Genomic DNA, 16577 nt, shown 5'->3' with positions numbered 1-16577 from the left:
GGGGATCACCTCTTCTCCTAATCCAACTTAGTTGCAAATACTAGATATTTACAGAACAGAGCAGCAGTCTCTGTGTAAGGTGTATCTGCCTTTGCAGAACTACTCAGTCTGGTTCCCATCTAGGGCAAAGCGTACGACCCCGCTGCTCCTCCGAGGCTCGGGCCTTTCCAGCTGTGGTTGTGGTTCTCCTCCAGCAGCACCCTGGGAATGATGATGACTGGGTCGGAGAAGCTCGTCTTTAGCATCTCTAGGAGGCAGCACATGGTTAAGATAGCAGAGGAGACACAAAGAGACACACGATGAGGCATTTCTCTCAGGCGAGTAACAAGTCATTGGGTTGAGCTGAGCTGAGCACCCTGTGACCGCTCATTTCAGAGGAGAATATCAGGCTTTTTTTTTTTTTTTAGGGCTGAAAGCTCATCAGGAGACAAAGCTACAACATCACTAAAGGGCTTCTTTGACTGTTTGCTTTTGACAAATATTACATAAAATGCCTCAAGATAGAATCATGTGACTTACAAATCATGTCATCTAACTTTGAAAGCTTGACAAGACAATAAAACCCATTGTGTTGTGGGAATACACGTGCAAATTAAAGCTTTTCCTATTTTTCCATTGGACAGCTTTACGTTTATATCAATACAGACCACTGGTTTAAATCTATACTTTGACCCATTCAATTAGCCAGAAAGACATTACAAACCACAGGATGCCAATAGCATAATGAGGGTATCAGGGTGTTCTGTGGAACAATAACTACAATGTGCAGTACATGATGGAAAAACCTAAATCACATTCGAATTGAAACACAATAGTAGAACAAATTAGAGTGAAGATCATTAACATGCACTTACAGAGCCGCTTCCCTCATGCTAGTCATACTTACCAGTCATCTTATACATAAGATAACACTCTAGTGTTGGCATAGTGCAGAATCTAGACCAAATGATCAAACATAGCATCAGATTGCAGGTCCAACAGAAAACAGTGGCAGCATGCTTCAGAGACAGATTTAGAATGAAAAAACATCGTATGAAACCAGTGACAACAAGCTAAGATGCAGTTTAAGACATGTAATTCCTTGAGTGACCTGCCTCATAAATGAGCTGAAGAGTGATCTCCACTCTCCTCCCTGGGTGGATAATTCAACAGCCATGCAGTTTGTTTAAACCATGAAGAGTGGGTGCAGGTTCGAGGATGTTTGGAGATGACTGGACTAAACCCGAGGCCTCCTTAAGAAAGGGCACCTTAAGGAACCGTACATGTGGGATGTGACAGCAGGCAGTCAGACAGCCCCATACAACCCCCCCACTCTAGTGTCCATATGGAAGAGAAATACAGAGAGGCTGTGACTTGATGGGTAGACCAGAGATAATGTGGTGGGTCACCAGAAAAACAAAACTGTGCCACTGTAATAGAAAACAAAAGTAATTCACAAGTATGTATTAATGGGAATGAGTGGCAGTTGTGACTCGTGGTCTGTTTCTTTTCATTGCTCTTGGGATTGATTACCTGGGATTGGGTAGTGCACAGCCCCACAGGTGTTGCTTTAGAGTCTGCACCCAGCCAATATCTCGGATTGGCTGGCAGAGTTGTATGTAGTGGTACTGTTTTAGCACAACCCTTCAAATGAATCAGAATGTCACTCATTAGCACACGACAAATTGGACACAGCATCATCCAAATGTGGCATCCTCAAATACTCTACCCATGACACAAGGCTACGTATAGAAAAGAACAATGTGATCTCTGCAAATGTAACATCACACATTTGTGGGTGTTTTTTTTTTTTGCATAAAAGAGCATCATTTGTACATTAAGCCTAAGAAGCACATGACATCTTATTCTGGAATAAGTTTCTGGACATCCTTTGACATGCATATTGCTCTGTAAGTCAGAGGAGCTCTTGGAATATATTAGAGACATGATGCAAAAATAATATATTCTTCAGTTCTCACATGAGGGCAACATGCAGGGCCTGCAGAGGATGTCAGAGCTCATGCCAGAATGCAGCGCAATCTTGAATAAACATAAAAAAGAAGTTGTGAGAGCAAAATTCTCTTCCATGTGGATTTCTTTAATGTTGTCTGTCTCACAAAACAAAGACTGGGACAGGAGAAACGCTGACAGACACCTGCAACCGCTAATCTTTCACCATTCTTAACAACAAAAAAAAGCAAGAAGACACTGCTTTTTCTGCTTTTTGCATTTATTTGTAATGTTTCATTAAATATGAGCAAGCAGATAGAAACACAAGCACGTCACAGTCATTTTTTTTTAGCCCAAGACATAACTTTCTTTACCATACCTTCTATCCTTAATTTCCTAATAATCACAGAGATAGCACAGGGTGTGTGTTGTGCTCAGCACCGTTTACATTTACTGCCCCTACTAGCACCCTCCCATGTGTTACATGACAAAGGGTCCCCCAACAAAAGGCTGCAAAATGCTAATGAGTCAGGCCCTCATCCCTGATGGGGCGCGCGCTCAGGTTGGACAGACATGATGGTGGTGGTGATGGTTGCTGTCTCAGACACCACAGGAAATAGAAACAGTGCAGTCGTCCACTCAGAATGGAGGGAAGGATGCTGAGTAGCAGAGCTAATGAGAGCAGTGAGGTGTGTGCGGGGGTGGAGCACATTGATGGGTGGACCCATGAAGACTGTACAGTGCTCTTCTAATCCAGACTTGAAAAAAAAGTGTCTCTATATAGTTATGCTAAAACTCAGAGAAAGCAGCTAGATGCTTTGGACCAAGTGTAGAGCCAGCCAACATGGAGCCGTGCTGTAATATATAAACAGATATAAGCTATATATACAAGGGGGGTTATAATTAGTTTGAACAGATAAACAGTTACAATACATCTTACTTCATGTTGCCTTTTTTCAACACATCTCACTGAGGAAATCTGGATAAAACCAGAGTTTAAAAATGGAGGCTTTACAGCTTATTTTGGTATGCTTTGCCAGATACCTCTTACACACAAACACAGTGCCACCATGTTGAACATCCCAGACAAAGCAAAAGTAAATCCAGTGTTGAATCAATATCTTTAAAAAAGACTCAACCTCATCAAACCAACATATAGTACCTTTCATACTTTGGGCCTGGAATTTGGGTAAAACAAGTAGAACATGGATTCAGAGACACAGCGTGGTGAAGACCGGAGTCCAAAACAAAGGCAGTTACACTTATCATTACATCACCGTGCCCTTATTGTGGTGTATTAAAATAAAAGATGGTCTATGCAGATATAGCTTATTATTTCTTAAGAAATGTCTTATCCTAAAAATAAACAAAAAAACAAATCTATAAATGGCAGTGAATTGTTCATGATTTACTTGGAATATGAATCTGTGCTTCAACCACATGGTTCCCTCTTTAACAGTCATGTGAAAAGTGCTATTAAGCAGCAATATAAGCTGTCTGCTATCATCCCGTGGCAGTCTAATCACATTGGCTACGGTCACCCTCACCAGAGTGCGTTTCAGAAAAGCCAAACAGGAGGTGTGTGCTTGAATGCATGCTCCTGCAGTTGGACAACTGCTGTGAAGGTTTGGAGAGGACTCAGTCTTGTTAATGAAGACTACTTTGGAGGTGATTACACTGAGTTATGGCTATTGAGATGGACACCTCTGCACGCTGTGTGCCTGGCACACGATACAACCTGAACTACTCGATACAGCACTCTCCACCTCCACTGAACTCGTCCCTCTCCGATTCTGAGAAATGTTGCTACTCTAATGTTAAATGTCATTATGACTGCACGACAGTATTATCTAATTCAGTGGGAATACTCATCTGTTATGCAAATAACTGGTATTTAATGCATAATCAGTTTAGTGTGACCCAGATGGGTACTTGGCAACAAATTAGATGTTACAAAATTGCCTTGAGTGAATTAAAATGCTGTATGAATGGGTTTCACATGAAAGGAGCAAATGCTGAATGGGAGAACAGGGTGTTTTTCTTGAGATGAATGGGAAACAACTTCATGTAGCTTACAACAAGTCAAAATGATACACTGGATTACAAAATCACATTAAACAAAGTGTTGTGACATTGGCCGACACTGACTTTGAGCCCTGTGAGCTCTACCATGAACAGAGGACAGCAGCAAAGATGACAGAACAGGTACAAAACAAGCCGTGGAGCAGACACTCATAGCGAACCAAGCGGGACATTTATCAAAGATTTTCAGATTTGCAGTTAATTTATCAAGTGCAGAAACAATATCGAAAGTGCCAATTTGATTATCTTTTTCTCCAAAAAACAGCGGGGGATCCCTGATAAACTCAACAAAGCAATCTGCTCAGCTGATCAAAGCCAACCCTTCAGATTTGCTTGCTGGTGGGCCCATGCAACAAGAGCTATCCATTGGCTAGCCAGTCAACCAGTAGCCATGGCAACCTGGAGATGGAAGCGAGCAGAGTGGGGGTGGTGGGTGGCATCAAATGGCGGAGGAAGCACATGCTCCCGCCCACTCGTCACTATAGCAATCGAATATAGCGTGAGGTGGGAGGAGCAATGACATGTCATGTCTAAACCCCAACATCTGATTTCACTGTTACTGTACAAATGTAGCCAAGAGGTAGTGAGAGAGGACAGAGAGAAGGAATGAGTGGATACTGAGAGACTGAACAAAGAAGAAAAGAGGAAAGCGACTGCAGGGGGAAACAGAGGGAAAGAAGAAGAAGAAGGAAAGATGAGAATAAAGATGAGACCTTAATTAATTTTGCAGCCTCTGTGTTTGTTTTCCCCCAAAAACAAGAAATAAAAGGAGAAGTAGTGCTAAATGATTTTTACTCTTTTGCCTCAGCCAGTTTGTTGTTCATCTCTTTACTTTTCTCCTTGTCCCCCACCGCCGGCCGGTTCTCAGGCTGGTTCTCCGAGGTCGTCTTCTTGGAGCCCCTCAGTGCGGCGCTCTGCTTATCTTTGGCTTTCTTCACTGGCTTGCCCTGGCCTGCCGCTGTGGCTCCAGACTTTTTGGGTTTAGAGCGAGAGGCACTATACCTGTCAACCTAAGGATGTCGGACAGTGGAAATGAGATTCCTGAGCTGAGATGCCTCAGTTATGGCTAGCCATTCTAAAACTGTGTTGTGCAATGAGATGAGCATGGCAAGAATTTCAGATTACAGTAATACAAAGATTTGTTCAGCTCCCCGTTTAGAAAGGCGTGTTCTCACCTGTTTGGTGGGGTCTATGTAAGGTTCGCTGTACAGACTGCGTATCCTCCTCCTCTCCTGGGCCTTGTTGTCAGCAGGCCGCAGCGGGGCTTGCCCCTTGAAGGTGGCACTGTAGCTGGTCTCTAGGCTGGTCTTCTCATTCGGTGGCAGGTACTGGGACTTGGCTCGGATCATCTTTGCAGGCTTCACATCTCTGTAAGCCTTGTACTCAGTACTGTGTGGAAAAAAGGAAGTCAGTTATCAAAAAAAAAAAAAAAAGCACTGTGCCGTTGTGTATTAAAACCCATTCATAATCATGATTAATGGCAGTGTGTGGCAGATATACCTCATACACATATCCCTATGCAAATCAGTGATGGGTCTCTACGTTGTCTTTAGTATGTACGTTGCTGTATTTTGTTGGTGACTGTCTCATAAAAACCTTCTTTGTTGGAACATCATTTAAAAAAATAAACAGCAATTTTGGAATCCCCATCCAGAGGAAATGAATGTGAAATGAAGTGGTGCATTACTACTGTAGAGCAGAGTATGTTAGAGGTGCTGTAGGTGGGAGGAGGTCTGCAGCAGTCTGATGGTGTGATATTCTGTAGTCCTCACACAGCAGTTCTGAAGAAGGTCAGCAGTATGGCATTCACACAGAGCAGGCTGGCCTGCGGCATGCGTTCTGTATCGGCCTCCTCGTATTTAAAGATAACTGTACCACGAAGGACAGCCACTGCATCTTCATACCAGGTGCCTATTAAAACTGTTTACATTCATATATCACTTGGCATTACTCTCTCTCACTATATGTATGTATGTATGTATGTATGTATGTATGTATGTATGTATGTATGTATGTATGTATGTATGTATGTATGTATGTATGTATGTATGTATGTGTATATATATATATATATATATATATATATATATATATACACTCATTCATTCATTTGCAGCAAACTACCATATGTTCCAGATACAGAAACTGCTTAATCGCCAGTATTTGCATTGTATGAGAGCTGCAGCTAACAATTATGTGATTATTGATTAATATTCAGATTATTTCTCAATGAATTGTCTGATTGTTTGTTCCACAAAATGTATTAAAATAATGTCACAATTTCCTTAACACCAAGATGATACCATGAAATTGTTGTTGTTCTTACGGCGAAACCTCACAACAGAAAAGCTAGAAGCAGAGAACAGGTAAGATGAAAAGTGCCTCGGCTTAAACATCAACGTCTGTAGGGTCATTGGATAATGCTTTAAAAAAACAGACATTTACTAGAAATGCCCTTGTGTGTGAGGAGGAAGTGTATGTACACTTTAACACATCACAGAATTTGGCTTCAGTGTCCTCACTCAAAATGTTAAAATAGTTTTTATCCTCTCTTGCTTCTCCAGCATGTGGATGATGTTGTGATGCTGTGGATAATAACAAAAGAAAGCAGGCAGCTCTGTGACTTAGGCCAGTCAGATGACACCTTTCAGTCGTCCCCAGTGGCTCCAGTGAAGTCACAAACACATAAACTCTCCAACCCCCAATGCAGCACGATTCAGCCATGACACTGTCTTTGTTCCCAGTGTAAGTAAAGCACTATATGAGGCAACATCACCACGAGCAGGCAAGGCTCGGCTGCTGTATCAGAGCCTCATTAGAACAATTTGTGAGCCCAAGTCATATGGAAAGACACCCAATCAATAACTGGCAGCTATGGAAAACAGCCTTGGAGACCATGTTTGATGTAATGCATGTGGCAGTGATTTTACTTCTTTTAATGTATTACATTGCAAATGGGGTTTATGAGATGCAGAGTTGTCACAGCTGGGTCCTGACCTCAAGCGTTTTTGTGGTGGATTGTCATGGGACAGCATGTGGGTGTGTTGATTAGTGAGGCGTAGCCTTGGTATTACTGGTTAATATACCTTAAGATAAGATGAAGAGTCTACAGCCATGCGAGTAGCTCTGAGAGGCTGTAATGAGCACAAAACTCAAAGTACAGCTGAGGCTGTTTTGCAGTTTTTGGTCATAAAGCTAATTCATAAACTAGAGCCATGTTGCTAGCATGGCTAAAATATGAATTTCACAGTTGCTCAGGCATTTCATCTAACCTTTGTGAACAAGACAACTGATAATGACAAATGATTCAACAGATTTTCAATTAAAAAGCAAAGCTTTAACTTTTGACATCTCATCTTCATAATTACATAATCATCTCCAATTAATCTAACTTAAATTAGATGTCAGCTGCTAACATTTAAGCTGTTCAAACAAAACTGTAATGTGGTTTTACCGCAATGTAAAAAGCAAAGCATTTATGCTACAAAAGCTGGTGACAGTGACATGGCTGCTGAACACAGAAATCTGTCCAGTGGTGCAGAGGAGAGGTGGAAATCACATACAGAGGGATTACATAACAGGACTCAAGTCCACTTTCAATGCTCGACTGGGCCAAGAAGCCACAATGCAAGGACAGGTTACACAACAATGTTCAAGTCCAAGGGTATGAAGCACCCACATGCCACCATGAGGTGTGTGTATGTGAGGAAAGAGACAGAGAAAGCGACAGATTGTGAGTGCACACAGAGTTCACAGTGTGAAACACCGGTCTGTACAGTAACATTGCTACTATTCATGAACATTTGACGGCATAACAATGAAGCCTGTGTCTCTGTGGTCAGTGTGTACTTGGTACTTGGTTAAAAATGATGCTGAAAAAGCATCGCTGGTGCAGTGGCTGTCGGCAGAGAGCTGTACAGTATCTGCTACATCACATCATGAGAGCGAAAACACAACAGTGTGACGTCCACACCAAGCTGTTCCCTTCAGCCCTGGACACATTATCTCAGTGTCACAATGGTAGGTTAATGTGAGACACAGGCGTTTTACTGTGCAGCTCTGAAGCCAGCACTCCACTGAGACTGTACGGCACTAACAGACACCGAGCCTCTGAGCATACCTACATACAGCACTACAGCTGACTGTGGCAGGAAGCACAAAGCTCACTGTATACATCCTAAGATATTAACTGTTTCACGCCACAGAAGGTGTTAAACCAAGAAAATGTCAGAAGAAAACCCCACACTGCTCACTTCCAGTACAGCAAGCATTATTCAACGTGCTTTTGGGTTTCTTGCTGTCATCAGGATGTCTGAGGTTTCTTCTGATTTCCTTATATACAGTCCGGTAATCAGCCATGTGACTTAGATCACTATAGATAATAAATATGCAAAGTAGTGTGTGTGCCACATCGTATCGTTCACAATGGTATTGGTAGAGTATGCAATACAATAAAATGTGACAATGGTAATATTCTGACTTGTTGACTGTCATGGCATCATCAACACCGAGCATGGCTGGAAGCGACTAACATTGCTACCGGCTACCGGACTCCAGTAATGTTGAGGTGGTTTGATTTAACAAACCACAGTAACATGTAACAAGGCAGCAAACTTATTTAACCACCTCAAGCTGAAAACCCGGCTGAGTGCGAAAGCAGTAAAGTAAAATCCTGCGAGGAGAGCTCAACAGCGACTGTGAGCTCTAAACCAAGCGGACACTCTACCCTGAGTCATCGCTAGATTTTGGCAAGTTGTATTTTGTCATATGGTCAAGAATGTTCTTATCACAGAAATGTCCTACCTACAATCAACTTTTCAGAAGATTCTTGGGCACATACAATCTTTCATCTTAACCTTTCAATGGTTAAAAATGTCCCATCTAAATTTCTCAATATAAAGCAGCAAAATCTCATTTCTCAAAACCAGTTTACTCAGCTCTCTTCCATCTCTTTACATTCATAGATAACCTTAACTAAAGTCAATGTCCATCTGCGGTCGTCTGCAACACAACCATCCTTTAACTTCATTTAAATGGATTCAATTGTAAACAACCTCCCACATCAGCCTGATGAAGGCAAAGCAGCTGGAAACGTTTGGTGAATGAAGCACACTGGACATGAGTTGACGAGGTGAGACGTGTCTTCATTTTGACGGACTTGTATCGAGGTTCACGCTGGTGTTCACCTTGCTTTGCCTGTGAGGAAAACATCTGAGTACTTGAACACAGAGACACAGCGAGCAAGCTAAAGTGTAGCTACGAGTCCTTTTTCACAGACTCATTTGCCAGTCTATCTATCTTCTTGAGTAGTCATTTGGCGAAATCCATGTCGAATTTACAGAAGGACTACTGTATTGATTGCAGTACAATGAGTACAAAAGTGGTCCCTCAATGCAAGTAATACTCTTTTTCATCTCTCAACACATTTCAAATAAGCTCCTCCTCTACTTTCTCTTACATTCCTACTTGTGCATCTTCTCTCCTTTATCATTTTGGAGATGCTGTTCAGTTCTGTGAGTCACAGAGGCCCAGGCAATGCTATCACACTGCCTGAAATGTCTTGCTGTGTGACTAAAGCTGCTTTGGACGGCTGACCCTGCTGACCCGCTGTGGTGTAGGGGATGTGCACAGAAAGGCCTCGTCACTGCAACCAAACACTGGCACTGACGGGGGTGGAACCAGGCCAGGGTACAGCACTGCTGAGTCTCATGCAGCCCTGCTCTAACGTGGCACAATCTGGACCACTCACCAAGGGAGAGTAAGAGGAGAAAAAGAGTAAAAACAAATGCCAGTGTCGAGCTGCACACGTCTCACAGTTAAAAGTATGATGACAGGTTATTGGCAGGCGACAGAAAATCAGCCAGGATTAGAGTAAAAATGTCAGTGAAGGATTCTCATTGAGGCAGAAAGTAAAACCTGAATCAATAATGTGAATCAAGCCTTTTATTGCAAGCAGACCTTCCTCCAACAGCTCAATGCAAAGCAAAAGGACTCCTGTAAAAATGTAAACATCACACAAAGTCCTCCACACTACATATCGTAAAGCTAAAGATGAAAATATGAGCAGGTAATCCGTGCAGTACCCTAAAGCATACAACGATCAGTAAATTCTGCTCTGTGTCCCACATACAAAAATATTAGAAATACTTACTTTACTGTGTTAACAGGCTCACAATGGCAATGCTAACATGCTGATGCTAACATTTGCTAATGAGGTATGATATGCTGCGAAGTTTTTGTAGGTATTTGGTCATAAACGTCCTCTAGTGTTGGACACACCTGATGATGGCACTAGATGTAAAGTCCAAGCATCACCAGAGTTATTAGATTTCATCCAGACGGGGACATGAACATGTTCCATTTTGAAGATGTCACTGTGGGCTCAGGGAAACTGTGCTGAGTATTTCCTACAATTCTCTGAGATCTGAGTGAATATTCGATTGTTCTTACATTATCATAATCAGTGAGAAAACAGCTGGCTCTCTAATGTCTATATATGGATGCAGTGTAAAATGGACTTTGCCTTTGAGTGTGAGTCAAGTTTGAATGCACTTTGAAATTCTGCGAGCCATAAATACATCTGTGCACAAACACACGGCTGAGATCAACTTGTGTGCAGTTATCACTGATGGTGACCACAGTGATTCTGGCTGGAAGTCTACAGCAGTGCTGGCCTCAGATAAAGGGCAGGCCCGCTTCTCTCACAGTATTCCAGGGAATCAATCTGCCCACACACAATACTGTAGCCTCACTTCCTAAGAGTGTTTCTTGGTGTGTCAGAGCCTGGCTTCTGGTCAATACTCCCTCCCTCCGCTGGGATCAGTTGGCCTCATCTCTGTCTCACAGCGTCTGTAGCTTCTCATGCAGTGGCTCAATGGGAACGGCTACACTGAGAGCAGCAACAGTTTATTATAGTATTTCAGGGGATTTTCACTGCATTCTTGGTATTGTCAGCAACTGGTCCTTTGCAATGCTACCAATTAAAGTCTATGCTAATTCTTATAAAAACCACAACCATCAAAATACTAAAGCAACCATTTTAAATGTTCTAGAGAAAGAACGTCTGATAATGCTGATCTGAGCTTTTATGTTGAGTGCTTTATATGATGCAGCCAGTTTCCACAAAGTGCATGTTTTCACTTATCAACACTGTCAGTCACAACTGCAGGTTTAACTGGGTTACAGCATCTTACATAACTCACGAGTGTGTAAGACATTTCCTTTTAAATTAACCGTAATCAGATATGATCCAATCAGATTAGATTGGTTACATAAAACAGTTAGCTTTAGCTGGCAGAGGTCTGGATTGGTGCAACAAATGAATTCTGGATATCAAATGAGATACTGGGATTAGATTTTGCCCACAACATATCTCAACCACACTGGTTTGAGTTTCAGGGGAAAAAAAAAAATCTAAGCACAGTTTTACTGCGAGTTAACTTGGGACATTTGAGATAACAAGCCGCCATGTTTTTTTCTTGGATTTGTCCCGTTTCTCTGTCTCGCAGCTGAAGCAGAATGGGTGTTTCTGCATTCACTGCTCGTCAGTAAGAACATGGGGCTTTGCTGACTCTCTAAGAGGATCATTTTTAAATCCACCAGAATCCATTGGCCTCTTTGCACCGCACTGTCTGCTACCACGAGCCCTGTGTACGTTGTGTAAACGTGACACAAAGTCATTTTGAGTTGATGGAGCATCCTCGTCCAGGAGAGGCAGGGTTGTACTGTATGTGCCCGGCTGAGACACATGAGAGAACAAAGCCAAAAGAAGAAGCTCCTGAGGTTGTACTGCTCTGAAAAATGTTGAGCTGTGACACGTGACACAAATTAAAATCAAAAATTCATGCCTCCCCAGTCTCTCCCTCTCCCTTCTTGAACTCAGTGAACCTGCATTACCTGCCTTACTGTTGGCGATGAAACTCCTCTCTCTGTCATTCTTCATGTAATCTGCTCTTTGAATGTCTTTTATTAGACAGCACATCACACAATGGAACAAATACTGCTGACAAGATGAAGGATAGCCTTTGTCTTTTACAGCAGAGCTGGTAGCCAAAAGAAAACACTGACAAAGACTCCAGCAGCTTCTGTTGGAGACTCAGGATTATTCTCATGCAAAAACTGCCATTTTAAACATAATGCAGCGAGTAGGCAGCAAGATGAAGTTTGGGTGGGGCTTGTGACCGGGAGGCTGTTGGTTGAAAATGCTGCACAAATTCAGGCAAGAAAAGGAATAGTTAACACGGTGGTTGGAAGAAAAGAACAACAGTTGCCTTTAGCATTTCCCAGGTGCACTGCAGAAAAAGAGCCTTTGTGTTCAGTAAGCTCTGTGTGGGGAAGTAAAAGTTTATAAAACCGCAAGCGTTCCCATCAGAAAATAAAGATGAGGGGAGCGGGACTTCATATTTAATTAGCCTGGTGCAAATCAGCACAATGAGATGGAGGCCTGGCTTTGAATAGCCCCTGAATGTGGCTCCCTAATGAAAGCTGCATCCTGCTACACAATCAATACATGGACTAACTAACTAGAATTACACTTAAGAGAAAGAGGAAGGTTTTACTGCAACCAATGGAGACTGGATATTTATATATTTTTCATATTTTAGGTTAAGAATGTATTAATGTTCTTCAGACAACCCCATGCGTAATCTCACTCATTCACTCATCCGTGCTGATAAGACAAAATGTGTTTTATGCTCCAGAACCCATCCACTTTACGTCTCCCTGCAATCAATGGTACTGAAACTGTCCGGTCCTATAAATACCTGTGAATTTAGCTAGACAGCAGGCTCAGTTTTAAACCTCATGTGGAGCAGCTGACGCTCAAACTAAAGATAAAACTGTTAAAGCAAGTTTCTGCTGCTGCTCAATATACCTCAGAACAACTCGATGCAGTCTCTCATTGCTCTTTGTGATTCGTGAAAAGTAAGTTTCGTGCTTATTCATATTGGTGTGCTGTATGAAAAAGTAGGCTGGTTCTCTCTGGCAACATAAGAACTGCATTCTAACATTTTTATCAAACACCGCCTCAGTACATGAATTCTTTTCTCAAATTTAAAACCACTGCTCATCAGACCAGATCTCAGGACTGTTTAACTTTAGTTACCCCTCGGGTAAACAATGAACTTGGGAAAGCTGTGTTCAACTGCTATGCACCTTAGAAATGAAACAAATTACAGAGGATTTTGAAACTTGAATGTCGTATCTCACTGGCTGACTTTACACTTTTAACTTTAACTGTATTAAGTGATGTCTGTCTGTGCTTCTTTGTATGCAGATTTGCTTTTGTTTGCGTGGTTATGGTTAGGTTGTCACTTTAGACACATCCAAGATGTTATATTAGTGCTATACTTTCATTAGTTAATAATGACATGGCATTCAAAGTGTAGTGAAATGTATTAACAGCTGCATAGTCGGGCAGTTATGTTAATAATGACAAACTGCTGGTAAGTCATGTCTGATGACACTGAAGTTGTACTGTTGAGATATTTTGTTGAGACATTTTGGTGATAAGTGCTCCTAGTTTTTATGTAGATAAGTCTTGTAAGTGTGGTCATGGTATTGTGTAACTATGCACAATCCTTCAGTAATGAAAAAGTGATATCAAGAAGGCTAAAACATACATTGATACAATGTCTTTTCAGTGCATGTGTTTATGTGTATATGTATGTTTGTGTGTGTGTGTGTGTGTGTGTGTGTGTGTATGTGTATGTTTGTGTGTGTGCGTGTGTGTGTGTGTGTGTGTGTGTGTGTGTGTGTGTGTGTGTGTGTGTGTGTGTGTGTCTGTGCACTCTGCTCATTGTATTAACCCACAGTTGACCTGCTTTCAGTCTCTGCTTGCAGAAGAAGACAGAGTTGACTGGGCTGCTGCTTGTCACTATGCAGCCATTTCATGCCATGTCAGGGGACAGGGCCCCAGGCTGCACCCTGCTGACACACAAGCACGGCACGAAACAGCTGTAAGACTCGCTCACTCATCTCACATAGCGCCATTCACCTCTGTCAGCCAAATCCCACTTCAGCAAGGGTCCCTGCATCAATCCAGACCTGTGCTCTGTGACAACACTGAGCCAAAATATACCAACGTGTATCCTTACTTCATTTTACGCTTTAAAGAACAACAAGGAACAAAACATTTAATGCATTGAACAGATTACAAAAGCAAAAAGAAAATACAAATAAAAAGACAAATCAAGGCTAAATGGTGAAATGGATCTCATATATCACATCATCTCACACTCACAACCATCAGCCTCGCGCACTGTGACATGCGTCACTTGATGCTCATCCATCCACCAGTGCCCATCATCCTCGGGAACATTGCATAAGAGGACAGAGATTAGCCTTATGGACCTAAACATCAACAGTGTTTGGCAACAACTCCACCTTGACCTTTCTATTTATTTTCCCTAGCTTCTGTGGGGAAATTTTGACTGCTCTGTAATATTTCCACTTCTGTATCTTTGACTTATTTGCTTCAAGAAAACAAGCTTTCAGTTAGTTTGTGATGAAACTGCTTTCCTCAGATTAAGAGATAAATTATTAGCCCCTAATTAAGTGCTTATTGTGGGAACGCTTCAAAAAAATGGGCGGGTTAGGTATTTTGGGGGTTTTTTGTTGTTGGTAGGATACAGTGAATTAAATGAGTACGTGCAAAAATGCAACAGTGACAGGTCTGGGGACAAAATATAAAGAATTACTGGAATATCTGGCAACAAGGATGCATGATTTTGTTTTGTCATCATTTTTGCCTTTGCAAATCAATTGCCTTTTATTGTGCAATTTGGGACTATGTGAAAATTATTATTCCACTAATAATGTCAGGTTTAAACTGGAGCAAAACCACCGAAATCATTTTCATACAGTCCCTAAACATTTTCACCTGACAACAAATCGCAAGTATATTTTCAGATTGGCATTTATAGCGCCTAACATCTGAGTCTGCATAAAGTTTTTATATCTACATGTACATCTATTTATACAGTGTAATACCAACTTTGACCCCGATGACCCTGAGGCTCTGGTAGTGACCGTACCAGTGACAGGGTAAAGCAGCCGTGTAAACTCACTTGTATGAGCTGCCGGCTGTGATCTCTTCTTTGATCTGCCTGTTCACAGCATCCGCCGCCGCTCTCCCTTTGCCCTCTCCTTCCACCTTCAGGACAACTTTCTTCACCCCGTCCGGTTTACTGGACTTCTTTTTCCTCTCCTGCCCTTGTAGCAGGTCTTTCTCCTGCACCTTGTCGGCAATAGCGCTCTTCTCCACACCGCTGTCCGCATCTTCCAGCCCCACGTGCTGTTTGGCGTGCCTGGACCTGTCCGGTGCCCGCTCGTCATTTAGAGGTTTGGGTATCCAGGGATGGTCGTACCTTTTCGGGATGGGCCAGGGCTTGAAGTCCTTCTGGTACTGGGTCTCGCTGTTGAACGGTGTTTCCGGTCCGTGGTACTCGTGCTTGGGTTTACAGCTCGGTTCGGGTCGCACTTTCCAGTGTTTAAAGTCCTCGCGCATCACCGAGCTGCACACGCGCTCCTCGGAGACGCACCTTCGCGGCGCGCGTGTAGCTGTCGCGTTGCTGGATTCTACGCGAGACGGCTGCGTTTCTATGGCGACCCGGGCCTGGGGAGGGTGGAGCGGCGGCTGCAGCTGGATGTGCTGCATCTCAGAGACGTCCGTGTACTTGGTGAACACCAAAGGCACCGCAATGTCAGCCTTGTCCAGCTGGTTCCAGAAGCGGGCCATGCAGCACGCCCTGCTGATACAGGGCCACGCCATGGTGAGCCGGAGAGAGCTCCACTACAATACAACCTGCAGCGGGTCCAAAATGAGGAAAAAAGATTTCACTACTCTCCGGTGTCCTGATACGAGAGAAACAAGATGTCCGTGTGTCAGATTGCACGGATGGCTCCAGCAGTGTTGACGTTAGATTAGGTTCTTAAATAAATCCATTATGCTTGTAAAATACGCAGAATTTCACGAGTTTACTAAAAAGCATCCGTACTTTCGTTTGCTCTGCTCCCCCCTGTGTCCGCTCTGTCCCGTATGTCTTTCTACATCACTCCACGGCAGGGAACTGCAAGGAAAAACTGCCCCGCCCGCCTGCTCAGCATCCCGGAGACACAGAGCTGGAGCCGCCGAGGAGGAAAATAATAGTCAAGTCAAAGAGAATATCAGAGGTTTTCCGGTTTGACCTACAGCTAAAAGCAGCACTGACACGCTTGCGAAATTCCGTAAATTGTTGAAATACCCAAAAGGAAACAAACACATCTAATGTAATTCTGTCTGAGGTTGGCAAATTCTCTTAACGTCCCATCTTTAGCCACAAACATTCAGCCTAACTGCTGCTTTTACTTTGAAATAAAAAGATTACTTCTGCTAGAAGGCTAATAAACACGGCGAACTTGACGTAAACGCTGTGTTTTTACGCACACTGCGTAGCGGTAGGAGGGACGTTTGGTCCGGCCATCACTTACATTCTGTTTGTCTCAACATTTTGATGTTTTTAACATTTGATGTTCAGAAATGAGAAACGTTCTTGTCAATGTAAACTATGTAAAAGTAGTGAAAAGAA

General features: G+C 42.7%; 1 protein-coding gene across 3 annotated transcripts; it reads right to left on the bottom strand.

The window, feature by feature from the left end:
• map6a (microtubule-associated protein 6a) lies at positions 1-16145 on the bottom strand. Of its 3 annotated transcripts, none has more exons than XR_011603161.1 (5): positions 15078-16145; positions 5187-5400; positions 4844-5021; positions 1513-1623; positions 1-247 (listed from the first exon to the last, which is right to left on the bottom strand). XR_011603161.1 is itself a non-coding variant. In XM_070982449.1 (5 exons), the coding sequence occupies exons 1-5, from the start codon at positions 15779-15781 to the stop codon at positions 100-102; spliced, it is 1392 nt and encodes a 463-aa protein (XP_070838550.1). In that variant the 5' UTR covers positions 15782-16133; the 3' UTR covers positions 1-99. The 3 variants fall into 3 exon arrangements, 2 of the variants coding, with proteins under 2 accessions (XP_070838550.1, XP_070838551.1); XM_070982449.1 differs by having other exon boundaries at positions 4807-5021; positions 15078-16133; XM_070982450.1 differs by lacking the exon at positions 1513-1623 and having other exon boundaries at positions 4807-5021; positions 15078-16133.
• Positions 16146-16577: the final 432 nt, after the last annotated feature.

The sequence above is a fragment of the Chaetodon trifascialis genome, chromosome 16 (genome assembly GCF_039877785.1).
Source record: "Chaetodon trifascialis isolate fChaTrf1 chromosome 16, fChaTrf1.hap1, whole genome shotgun sequence".
In the NCBI taxonomy this organism is placed as follows: Eukaryota; Metazoa; Chordata; class Actinopteri; order Chaetodontiformes; family Chaetodontidae; genus Chaetodon; species Chaetodon trifascialis.
This window is presented reverse-complemented; position numbering and strand designations above follow the sequence as displayed.